The 13,514-nt window shown below is 38.2% G+C and overlaps 1 protein-coding gene across 1 annotated transcript in view; it reads right to left on the minus strand.

Annotated features, from left to right (window-relative positions):
* Nucleotides 1-13,514, minus strand: part of rgs7a (regulator of G protein signaling 7a) — a 67,431-nt gene that overhangs the window by 13,460 nt on the left and 40,457 nt on the right. Inside the window, exons 3-5 of the mRNA XM_037679743.1 lie at nt 10,924-11,020; nt 6,783-6,833; nt 563-669 (exon numbers count right to left, since the gene is read on the minus strand). Coding sequence (XP_037535671.1) covers nt 563-669; nt 6,783-6,833; nt 10,924-11,020 — 255 coding nt within the window. The remainder of the gene's footprint in view (nt 1-562; nt 670-6,782; nt 6,834-10,923; nt 11,021-13,514) is intronic.

Here is a 13,514-nt window from a genome sequence, read left to right on the forward strand (position 1 = left end):
CTTAGTGTTTTGTCTAAAGGACATATAAACTCTCTTCTGAAAGAGCTTAAAGCAGACACCAGCATGAATCCTGACCATCCTCAGGGCAGTGTCATATAGACCGGTCTCAGATGGAAACCAATTTCACATAAAACCCAAAGTGGAGCCGACTACCAACACATGTCTTTGGTATTGACTTTCCCTGGTCAGTTCTGTGCACCACACTTGGGGCACTTGGTAAAAAAAAAATCCCTAAAGCAAGCATCTCTATTGACGTTCAGAATTAGTTTTTTCTTCTTTATTTATTAGCCAGTATAGAGGTACACCTACTTCCAATTTACACACCCTTTTATAATTGCACAGGAAGGTTTTAGATATAGTGATTTAACTTGAAGGAAGAGCATATCATAAAGTAAATATATACAAGGGGCAATATGCACACACATTTTGACTCTAATTTGTCAAGATAAAATTGTGGGTTTATAGCACAAGAATTACAATATTTCCAATTTTAGATATATATTTTTTTAATAAATCATATCTAGATAGTTCAAAAAACACTTTATTGTATTTCTATTCTTACCTGAAACCTATAGAAAGTGCCGTCGTCTTTGAGAGTGAGGACGTGATCTGAAATGGGGAAGTAGTATCCGTGTGCAGCCATCAGCGTTCCTAAGTGAAGTGCCTCGACTGGCAGAAAAAAATAAAAAGACAAAAAGTCAATTTTCAGCTTGGCGTAATTTTTATCCCAGAACTGTCACACATGAACACTCACAGTTCAATGAGATCGTGTTTTGTTTACCATCTCTTTTTCCATTTTTTTTTCTTTTGTGGACAATAAACAAACTAAACCAAACTTCATAAAAACGGCTATGTTCTTAAAAAAGTATTTAATAATGATTCAAATGTTAGTAGGCGAAAAAGGAGTCCTATTTGGTTTAAATATACAAATCTTTTCTTGAATCTAATTGTTTCTTGTTTGGTCACAAATTCTGAACGCCTGATGTCCCTTTTTACATAGCGTAATTTTTGCTGTATAAGTCAAACCTTTTTGCATAAATTTGCAACTCCTGCGACTTATACACCAAAGCGACTAATATGTTTTTTTCCCCCATATTTATAACCCAAGTTTTGGCTGAAGTCTGACGATTTCATTCATTCTGACATGGAAAATATTGAACACTACCATTTTCAGCCACTAGAGGGCCCCCCGAAAAATATGGCAAGCCAAGTGTCTCATTAATAGGTAACAGTGGCTATTAATGAAATGCTTGGCTTGCCATACCAAGCCACCTTTGTCTCGCTCCGGAACTCCTGGAGCAAACGTCAAATCAGCTGCATTTTGCAGCGCTGCCCAGGCGAAATGCAGCTGATTTGACCATTAAAATACATTTATTAAGGAAAAGTTCAAATAAGACACACCTTTACTATAATGTCAAGCAAAGAAATTGTTGTTTTAGGTGGATATCTAGTTAAATTTTGCCGAAATGTACAGCAAGTCCTCCCTCTGTGAGCTACCGCATTCACAAATCGATTTTTGAAATGCAGCTGATTTGACCAATAAAGTGCATTTATTAAGGAAAAGTTAAACTGAGACATAACTTTGCTATAATTTCACGCAAACAAATAATTGTTTTTAAGTGTTAATCTTGTTAAATACTTGTTAAAATCCTCCCGTGCATGCTCTCGTGGTCACTATTTGGCAGCCAATCGATTTTTGGCACAACACCAGCCCATGTTTCCAGGTGGTCAGCGATGACGAATAATAGTTGCGACTTATATGGCCAAGTAAACTTGTTTATGGTTTTTTTTTCACTTTATTAGACATATTTGGACTGATGCGACTTATATGGCGACAAGTACGGTACTTGTTATATATTTTTTTACTTTTATTTATTAACATCAGTCTTTTGGTTCCCTCCACATTAATAAACTTTATTCTCTGTTCACTTCAAAAAGCAGTGGCTGAGCTACAATCTGCTGCTTAAAATGACTTTGACACGGCTTTGACAGATGAATAGGCAGGTCTCCATTCCAGTAAAACAGCTCGACAGGAGGCCTAGCTGATTAGCCCACCTCCAGCAGGAGAGGCGGAACTCATCAGTCAAATCACCTGGTGTTGTGCCTAGTTGGAGAAAAAACCTGCTTCCCCGTGGTGCTCTGCAGCTCATGGTTGACTGTTGCTGATTTAAAACCATCAGATAATGAAAACATGTTATCATCATCAACTGTGTGTCTCATCTGCCACCAGTTATTTCCTGCAGATGCAAGCCCTGTAAGTCCTTCATGGGGTCTACATCCATCCCTCATGTTTCCTTTAATGTGTTGACAGATCTGCGGTAATACCAACACATTTTGTTAATTAGGAGCAGAACAGGAAACATTTTGTTTACATGCTGTTGCATCCTCGTCCTCATCTCTTCTCTTTTTTAATGGACTAACAGATATATAGAGGTTAAAACATTTCTGTAGTCTCAAAGGGCAGAGCTAAGATAGCAATAACATAGGATTTGTGCATTTGTGCATAAAACCTGCACATCACGGCTCTCTCACTCTGACACATACACACATCCATACGGGCTTCTACGTGTGAGAGACAAATTTAGATCAGCTTTGCCTTTACTGCCGAGGCGAATGATGCAGCTTTCAGGGGTCAGGATGCTCTGCATGTGTGTGTGTGGATATCTGTAACTAGGCTTCGTTTATTAATAAATAATGACTCATAGTTTATTTAAATCTGTTTACTCACAAACACAACCCCTTCCTCCCCAGCCACTGTGTTGTGTCTTAGAGCAATATTATCTCTTATATGAACTGCATGCACGTACTGGATATTCTTGTGTGTTATTAAGTCTGAAGGAAAATTGTTTTTCAGGGACTGACTAAGCTCTAAACATCTTCTGAAAAGGCTTATGAAATGCATTAAAGCAGGCATTAAAAATACATTTAGAATGTGTTTTAAAAGGGAAGTTTAAGAAACTCTGTGCTTCAGCCTCTGCTACATTTTTGTGTCGTGCTTTATAAGAATTATCTGAGGGGGATACTGACACCAACAGAGTTCTTTTCCAAGTTTAAATAAAGATTTCAGTATGATAGACAAACAAATATCAATATTTGCAAGGTAAAAACTGAATGAAATTATTTACAGCATGTTGTAGAGCTCATCTTCTACTGCTCATTCATAATCAGTTGCGGAGACAACAGGTCCAGGAGAGAAACCCAGACATCCCTCTCCCTAGCAGTACTTTTCAGCTCGTTCTGGGGCCCCCCGAGGCATTCCCAGGCCAGAGAAGATATACAATCCCTCCAGCTACTTCTGGGTCTTCCCTGGGGCCTCCTACCAGTGGGACGTGCCTGGAAAACCTCTAAAGGGATGCATCCAGGAGGCATCCTAATCAGATGCCTGAACCACCTCAACTGACTCCTTCTGATGCAGAGGAGCAGAGGCTCTACTCTGAGTAACCCACAGATGACTGAGCTCCTCACCCTATCTTTAAGGCTGTGCCTGACCACCCTGTGAAGGAAGCCCATTTCAGCTGCTTGTACCCAGGATCTAGTTCTTTTGGTCATGATCCAAATCTCATGACCATAGACTAGGGTTGAAATGTAGACAGACTAGTAAATCGAGAGCTTTGACTTTTGACTCAGCTCTCTCTTAACCTTGACAGATCAAAGCAATGCCCTCAATAATGAGGACAAGGCCCCACTCCGTCCATCCATCTCCCACTCCATCCTACCATCAATAATGAACAAGACGCCCAGATACTTGAACTCCTCCACCTGACGCAAACGCTCTTCCCTGACTCAAAGGAGGCATTCCACCAGTTTCCAGTCGAGAACCATGGCCTTAGACTTTGAGGAGCTGACTCTCGTCCCAGTCGTTTCACAATCGGCTGCAAACTGCCCATGTGCATGTTGAACGTCTTGGCCTGAAAATGCCAACAGAACCACATCATCTGCATGAAGCAGAAATGAGACCCTGAGGTTCCCAAACTAGACACCCTCCGCTCCATGACTGCATCTCGAGATCATGTCTGTGAACACCACAAACAAGATCGGAGACAAAGGACAGCCCTGGCTGAGTCCAACTGGGAAAGAACTTTTGTGCCAAGAATGTGGACACAGCTCCTGTTCTGGTTATACAGGGACTGGATAGTTCTTAAAAGCAACCCAGGCACCCCATACTCCCACAGCACCCCTACAGAATGCCTTGAGGAACATGGTCATAAGCTTTCTCCAGGTCCACAAAGCACAAGTAGACTGGAGAGGCAAACTCCCATGACCCCCTTAGCAACTCCACAAGGGTGAAGATCTTGTCCAATGTTCCACAACAAGGACAAAAGCCACACTGCTCCTCCTGAATCCGGGTCTCTCTTCCAACACCCTGGAGTAAACTTTACCTGGGAGGGCGAGAAGTGTGATCCCACAATAATATAAACACATTCTCCGGTCCCCCTTTTGAGAAATAGGAACCACTACCCTGGTCTGCCACTTCACAGGCATTGTCCCAGTCCTCAGAAGAGATTTCAACCATGACAGTCCCACAACATCCAGAGCCTTGAACATCTTGGGGCAAATCTCATCCACCTGTGGCATTGTGCCACCGAGGAGCTTTTTGACTTCCTCAGTGACCTCTGTCATGGTAACGGACTCATCTTCCCCCAAATCTAGGTTTGTATCCGGGCAGACTTTTTAATACAAAGTCACATCTTAACAAGTACAAGTTTTGTATTCCTTTTTTAAATTTAATCTTTCAATTGTTTGTTTTTTTGTTGTTTGTTTTTTTTAAACACGGTTTTAGTGTTTTAAATGTTGTGGCTGTTGCTTTGACAACTTAATATTCCACAGAGATCTAATTGTTGACATTATAAGTTTATTGTATAGTGTAGATTTTGACATGCTAGAGCAGAAAAAGACACGAGTGCTGCATTAGTCTTCTGCAAAAAATAAAACTTCATCTAAATGGAAAACAGCCCTTGTTGATGTAGTAGTTTATGCTTTTCCTACATTTTAAAGTCAAAATGCAAAATACTTAGCCATTATACATTTTTTTTGTTCATGTGCTGCTTTACATATGATGCATTAAGTACTTTTTTAAAGATCTGAAGTATATTTAAAAGCTTACACTGTCACTGAATGTGCCTTATAATAAGACATTAATAAAACTGCACCTAATTGGATCTAGTCTTATCAGAGATACAGTAGCGCAAAAAGTTTTATTGGTGTGAAGAAAACAGGTCACAGTTTATGCATTTTGTCACCTTTGTTAATTCATTTATTTCCAACAGGATGAATAATTTTAGAAACTCCCCACCAGGGTTCTCATTATCCTGTGGTGATATAAACATGAGTCATATTGTTGACTTGGACTGAGAAAATACGCTGCAGGCTGCACCTGAACTCTATTTACATACTTTATATTGACATTTTGTGAATATGCATCATACGGCGTCATGCTATCATTGCTGCTGGCAGTTTTTTCCTTTCTCTGTAACCACAGATGTGTAAAGACAACAATCAAGAAAGAGATTTTCAGAATTTTTTCAATTTTATTTTCTCTCGCTCTATGATAATAGGTATATATATAAATATTTAATGACTGATGTTCTGAACTGTAATCAAGCTGTATTGACTTGCAACTAGTTGCTGCTAAAATGATCCAAAATAAATGTCAAGCTTATTTGAGAATTAAACTCTAGAACATTTTTTTGTGTGTGTGAGGTAATCAAATACAAGAAAAAAAAGCTAAAATTGAACTGCAAACAAATCCCAAATAAAAGGATAATGAGTTAAACTGGGTAGTATTAAATGTATTATCTGAGGCATTCATTCAGAAATAAACCTCTCGATTCCCAATAAACTTTGATAAAAGCTCATTTGCCTTTGCATAATAAACTTGCTGTGAGCCACATTAATTGCCTCTCTCGGCTCTTTGTCATGCCCACCAGCAGATATCTGGGCTAAAGTTGCCTCATTTTCAACAACATAATGTTTACAGCTGCAGGGGGACTGGCAGCATGTTTTATCTGTGCTGCAAAAAATGGAAAGAAATAGACTTTAGGCACAAAGACTGTCTGTTTTCATGTTTCATATCTAGTTTCATCAAGATGAATCTTGATGAAAAGCGTTTTATTTTATGCACACGTACACCGTAAACATGTATTTGTTTGATAGAGTTAGACTGAGTATGTGTCCAGTATTGTGGCATAAATGTGTCATAAAGTAGATTTTTGCATACAAATACAACAAGATAGAAATATGTATGCATTGACAAATAAGAAAGATAAATTATCAACTTCTGAGGCAGCCTACCAATTAAACCAATTAAAAAGCACAATCACTACATATTCCTAAAAACACAAACAATTTACAAAAACCAAATTATTATTTTTTCTCCCTACAATCTTGAACACAATCAAAATATTACATTTATTACAGGTTACAATTCTTACAATTTGACTCCGTTTTTTTTTTTTTACTGCATAGCAAAAAGTGACTCAACAAATGATTTTATGAGTTTTACTCGTGACAGTTTAATTATCTGTTGTCATCCTGGAATAAAGTAGTGACAACAAAATAGAAAAAGTCGAATGAACAGGAGAAGAATTGTAGTGAGCAACAGCTCAAGGACATAAAAAGACAGAATCAAGAAAAAAAAAGTAACGTCAAGGTAAGGACATGCAACGGAGCAAGCTTTGGTCCAAAAGGATCTGTAGGTATTTCTCTTTATTCCATGCAGATTAATGAAAAAACAAACATCTAATATCTGATCAGCATCACGCATTGAAATATTTGGCATTTACCTTGATCTTCAATGTCCAGATTCTTCATCAGCCATTGTACGATATCAGAACCTGAAAGCACATACATCTGAATCAATGGCGTATAACGTGTTCCACAATGTGCTCAAACACTTGTTTGCATTTATATGAAACTAAAAACAACAAGAGACCTAACCCTGCCCACCTGCCTCCATCATCACTGTGAATATTATGTTCTCTCATCTTATGTACTGTAGGTAGCCATAGGGCCATCAATTTACCAATATTCTTTTCTTCAAGCTAACTCCCATTGACTCAGGTTCATTAATATAAATGACCATAGGTGCAATGGTTTGCTGTAGTAAATATTATGTACCCCATAGAAACAGAATATTTGTTCAACTCTATAATGGGTTCATCACAGTCTATATTGCAAATTAGCAAAAACAAACTGGACACAAAAAAGTGCCAAAAGGATGCAAAGTCTGTCTTTTGCTAGTACAAGCATGAAACTTATGATAATAGATGCCATCTTGCATCTTTAACACCTCACAATTTTACTGCATCATTTTCACATCTCAGACAAACATAACAGCAGCCTCTGCCCCCTGGGCATTTTCACACCCCGGCACATGTGACTTTGGCACTTTAGCTATATAATCTTCGAGCAATCATTACTGTCTGTCATCCTGACAGGTGAGGGTGTGTTGAGGAGACAAAAGCCACAGAAGGTGGAAAAAAAGGTGGGAAATGGAGACATGGGAGAAGTCATGCAGTGAGAGAGACGAGCCCTGTGGCAGTCTTCATGTCCATCAAGCTGCTACTCTGTACGTCCAAATTTGATCTTTTCACGTCGCTGTCATTGCATTCTGTTGAATTGATCGCCATCATAACTAGAAGAGACTTTTGATGGATTAACATCATTAATGCAAACCCATTTTCACAATATTAATGTTGACCCACTTTCTAAGATAGAGCTTTAATAAGATATGTAAGTAATCCTCTAACAAAGCTCTCCTCCAAATTGATTAATATCACAACCGTACATGGATGAGTACATTTTAAGGATGTTTGCATGCGTAGTTAACAGAAAGTAACTATAACATTAATAGTAAATGGAAAGGTCTGTAATGTAAAATATGCACCTCACGATTTTTCATTAATTACAATAAGAAGGAGTGACGTACAAATACATGTATAAAACGAACTGAAGTGTTTGTACTAAATTAAAGTTTTAACATTCTCATTAGTGAAGCTGTTTGAGTACTAAAATTAAATTTCAAGCACCAACAAGCTTAGACAAACTAATAAAAAAATGTAAATTTTTAATATTTTATAATAAATTATAGATTATAACTGCTATAATATTACTGAAGAGGAAACTGAGTGTTTACTGACATCTTCATGTTTTTTGTTTTTGCAGAAAAAAAAGCAGCTGAGCTGTTTTTGTGCTTCGCATCTATTGTTCAGTTTAATAAATAAACACATGAATACACCGCACATAAAATAATATCCAACAATGCACATAGCTACTAATGTAACACACTTAGAGCAAATAGACACATTTATCCATCTACAGTAAAAAAAAAAAAAAAAGATTTGCAATACAGAAAAGTCACAGTACAGTAGTCCCTCGCTACTTTGTGGTTCGTTTTTCACGCACTTGCTTTATTGCGGTTTTTCAAAATAAGATTGGACAAGACACACTTGGCTGATTGACGGCAGAGCCATACGATCGGTATGGAATTTTTATTTAAAACAAATTATTTTAAATTATTTAGCACCTGCTGCACCTGTGTGCAGCCCACAGCTGCAGGAGAAGCTCCCTCCAGCAGCATGTCAGATCTCCGCTCTGCAGCGGAGAAGTGGGCGTGGCCAAGAGCGATGGCAGAGAGCAGAGATCATGACATGCTGTGCTCTTTTAGAGCATTTAGAGTTTCGAAAATTGTTAGGGACATTGCAAAAGTGTGTGAAGGCTTTAAAACTCCTTTATACATTATATAATAAATACTAAAATTAAATACTACTTACTACTACAGTAAATAGTCAAATAAACTACTACTTACTACTACTACTACTTATGTACATAATTTTGTTCCATCTCATGTGCCACATGAGATGGTAATGACAATAAAGTTTACTTGAACTTGGATTACTGTATCCCTACTTCGCCTGGTTTTTCACTTGTTGCGTAGGGGGGAGGACATGGTCCCAAACTCCCACGATAACAAGGGACTACTGTATTACAATCACAACTTGTACTGTAAAATGGGTCTATGTGAAAAATGCTAATTCAGTCTTCTTATATTTACTGTGACTGAAACAGTTTCTACTAACAGAAAACCACTGTGGGGATCTGGATGCCACTTTCCTTTGCAAACTAACAAACTAATTCATTGGCTGCAAATGAGCTAAAAGTCTTCACATCATCTGCTACGTCCATTTGGAGTGACTGTAAAAACATAGCAGATTACAACAGAACAGGATCTGCAGCACATTGTTAGAAATTGCTCATTCCAAAAGAAGAAAGAAAGGAAAATGCTACATTTGTTTTATTTAATACTAAACCAAATCTTGAAATCCTTTCCATTAGTACAGTCCAATAAATGCCACACCTAAACTTTACCTTAAGAATGTAAGTTTGAATCCTATATATTTTTCATTTGGGGGTATTCCAGTGTATAATTAATAATTCAAACTACAGTAATCACACTTTCAGATGGAAAAGGAAAAAAAAAACAAGAAAGTGACGCAACCAACTAGTTACTCCCACAACGTCTGGCTACTACTGCTGGACAAACTGTTCTGCGAAAAGAGGACTGAGACTGATGCCAGTGGCTGTTCTTTGGGTAAACTTTTATTCATTTATGCATTTCCTTCCTTACTTACTATATCTGCAGGGACAACAGTGTAAACCTGAATTCATGTTGACATTAAAGTTGCATGGTGAAACTATGACTGCACTAAGATTACTGTACTTTTCGGACTATAAGTCACATCTTTTTTCATAAATTAGAAAAGTCCTGTGACTTATAGTCTGAAGCGACTAATTTATGTTTTTTCTCCCATATTTATAACCCCATTTTGGCTGTGATCTGATGATTTAATTCATTCAGTCATGGAAAATATTGAACACTACCATTTTCAGCCGCTAGAGGGTCCTCGACTAAAATTGCAAGCCAAGAGTCTCATCAATATAATATAATATTAATAATTATTTTTAAGACTGTGTTGCTTTATTTGCATATTGCCCAGGGCATCCTTGTAAAAGAGATTAATAATCTCAATGGATTTCTTCCTGGTAAAATAAAGGTTTAAATAAAATAATAGGTAGAAGTGGCTATTAATGAGACACTTGGCTTGCCATACAAGGCCACCTTTGTCTCGCTCTGGAACTCCTGGAGCTTAATTGTGCAGCGCCGCCCATGCAAAATGCAGCTGATTTGACCATTAAAGTGCATTTATTATGGAGTTATTCAACTGAGACACACCTTTTCTATGATGTCGAGCAAACAAACAATTGTTTTTAAGTGGTTATCTTGTTTAAATTTCGAAAGAATGCACAGCGAGTCCTCCCTCGGCGAGCTCCTGCAGCCGTGAATCAACTTTTGAAATGAAGCTTTTTTAACCATTAAAGTGCATTTATTAAGGAAAAGTTCAACTGAGACACACCTTTGCTATCATGTCGAGCAAACAAATAATTGTTTTTAAGTTTTAATCTTGTTAAAGTCCTCCCGTGCACGCTCCCGCGACCGCCATTTGGCAGCTAATCGATTTTTGGCACAACACCTGCCCACGTGTCCAGGTGGTCAGTGGTGACATATAATAGGCGTAACTTATATGGCGAAGCGATATAATTATGTTTTTTTTTCCCACTTTATTAAACACATTTGGACTGATGCAACTTATACGGCGGTGCGACTTTGAAGGTGGAAAGTACGGTAGTATAAAGCGTATTATTTATTTCAAAAGAAGACTGGTGACAAGTTCTGCTAAAAAGTTTAACAGATGTAATGTTGCTTCAAGAGTATCAAAAAAAAAACTTGTCACTGAGGTTGAAAGGCCTCTTGACGTTTTGCCACTGTTGTTGTGCAAAGAAAAAAACTAAACTGACAACTTCAGTAGATTTCTGCAGAGGGGTGGGGGTTACCACTTTCCAGTGGGCACAAGAGAAAAGTCTTACCTGAAAAAACACTGGGGATCTTGGTTAAAAAACTCTTCACTGTTCGTATGGGGATGCCATTTTTCTCCTCCTGCATGCGTGCTATCAACTCCTCCATCTGGATGGCACAGCGACAGTGGAAGAGGATATGAGAGAGGGGGGAGACAGCAAAACAGAGCGCGTGAGTAGATCGCATTGCTTCATCTAATATATCTTGGATTATGAAAGCAAAGACAGAAAGGAGGCAAACAAATACAAACAGGTTCTTGTGTGGCTCAGCTGTGTCTCCAGGGGGAGAAAGGGAAGCGATAAAGTTGGTGACTAACAAGCACAGCTGTCAGGTTTTTGCCTCTCCTATGACAAATCTGGCTGATTTGTGTCATTTGTCATGTTAAATCAAACTGTAAGCTGCACCTACTGAATACTGCAACAGCTACAAAACTCTGGAAATCCAGCAGTGATGTTTCTTGTTATTGTCCATCGCAGTTGTCTTTTTAACAGCCTCACATTTAAACTACGCAGAACAGTGTCGAGGAAAAAAACAAACAAAAAAAAAACCTGGCACATGAGTTTTTAATGTTCTGCTGAGTTACAACTCGGCACTGAAAGCAGCATAAATGAATGACGCGAGAGGGCGAACATCAACGCACTGGCATACGTGCAAAATCACACGTTTGCACACATGACTTTGGAAAAAAAATATATATAGTTTTCTCCAGGGACGTGCAGGAAGGTACACAAGCAACCATATTTACAATCTACAAGATATGTAGGAGACAGGAGAAAGGTCTGATACTCATCAAACTACCCTGCACCCCCACCCCCACAGTTTAACACCATCAGCATGGAAAATATGCAAACCATATTGCAATAAACAGCCAAGTTTACTGGCCTGGAAATACTGAGACACAGAGAAAGTTTTTTATTCCTTGTCCACAGAAAGGTAGATGATAAAAACTTTTTGCCTATGTCTGTGTGCACGCATGTTAGTGCAATATCTCATGAACCACTGGACTTTAAATATATTGACCTAAAGTTTGATGGGGTAGTAACTAAAACTGATACCCAACACATATTTTGTGCACAATCTCACACAGGACCTTTGTTGAAAAGTTTAACTATTTGAAGTAAACTTTAATCTACTTTTAGTTTACTTTTCTCCTAATGGCGCCTATCGCAAAAATATTAAGAGCACAAGCTGCAAAGTTGCCATTTTCATTTAGTTTAATTAAACATTTAGATGATTTTGTTTCAGACATTCCAAAGTAAAGTGAAAACATCAGATAACTTACAAGAGAGGAAAAAAAAAATCCTAACTTCTTCTTTCCTTCTTTTTTGTTTTTTTTGTTTTTGAAGAAACTGCTTTTAATCAGATTCCACCCAAAAATAAAAACATGAATTTGGGGCATTTCTCTGAATGCTACGACTGCGCACACCACCGTGCACGAACAAGTGTGATGTTGTCGTCACGAGTCAAGCGGCAGGGATCATCCCCTTCATTTTTGTTTACTCTTTATTTTGCATGCAGCGTGACACACAAGCCCAATCAGCGCCGCTCATCTGGGAATGCAATTTCAATGCGTCCAATTCCATTTCATACAAATGAGGGGCTTGCGTGGGCGAAAATGAATTTCGTGGACACATCGAAGAGAAAGCAGCAGTTTTGATTAAGAACAATCTGGGATTGATATGCAAATCTGTAACCACTTGGGTTTGGCGGTCATGGAGCATAATGTTTTGATGAAAGCTTGTAGCTAGTCAAACACCCTGAAGCTAAGAACCATACTAGTTAGTGATTGAAGTTTAATTGACAGTGATAAAGCACAGGCAAATACTTTAAATGAAAAGCTGTAGGGAGGCCAGTAACAGCAAGACAGTGACAGATGAATGGAAAAACATACTGACATCATGTCACAACATGTATTTTTTTTATAATTTCAGTTGTTTTTAGGCCTAAAAAAGCACTTGTATATTCTTTAATGGGCTTGTCGCCAAGACAATCTAAACAGTGCAATTTTCTCGCAAGTAAAGGTTTTAAATGGTAAATTCTGACCTGAAGCACAATTTTTTCTAACCAAGTTGTCTTTGAACCAAACCAGAAAATGCAAAAAAGGAAAAACAACGAAAAAATAAAACAACTGAATCTGAGGCATGAAATACAATCATTCCGTCAGGACTTCAGCTTTTCTGCTTTGCTTTTTCTTACGTAGCCTCTTTACATACCTCCTGTTCTGGTTGCGCTTTTCAAAATAAAACCGTTCTTATTCATAAAAGGTAGTGGCCAACTCTGATTTTCAATCAAATTGAGCTTAAATTTTCATTAGCACTGTCTCCCTGTTGAGTCTTTCAGCTTCGGAGCAAAGAGTAAAGAAGTGGACTGTGGTCAATTCAGTCGCAAGGAGCTGGTGCTAACCTCAAGCAGTTTAAGAGGTAGGGTACACCATGGACTGTCATGAATCACGTCCTTGTATTTAGATCTTTATCACTCTGTTCACTAGCTCTGGTTTCTCAGTTCTGTTCTGCTCTTTTCATTCTCACTCCTTATCTCCTTCTACCTGGTTCTCATGTGTGTGTGTATGTGGAGAACCAGTCTGTCCACTCTGCATGTTGGT

Source organism: Nematolebias whitei, chromosome 1, assembly GCF_014905685.2.
Source record: "Nematolebias whitei isolate Nwh7 chromosome 1, NemWhi1, whole genome shotgun sequence".
Taxonomy (NCBI): domain Eukaryota; kingdom Metazoa; phylum Chordata; class Actinopteri; order Cyprinodontiformes; family Rivulidae; genus Nematolebias; species Nematolebias whitei.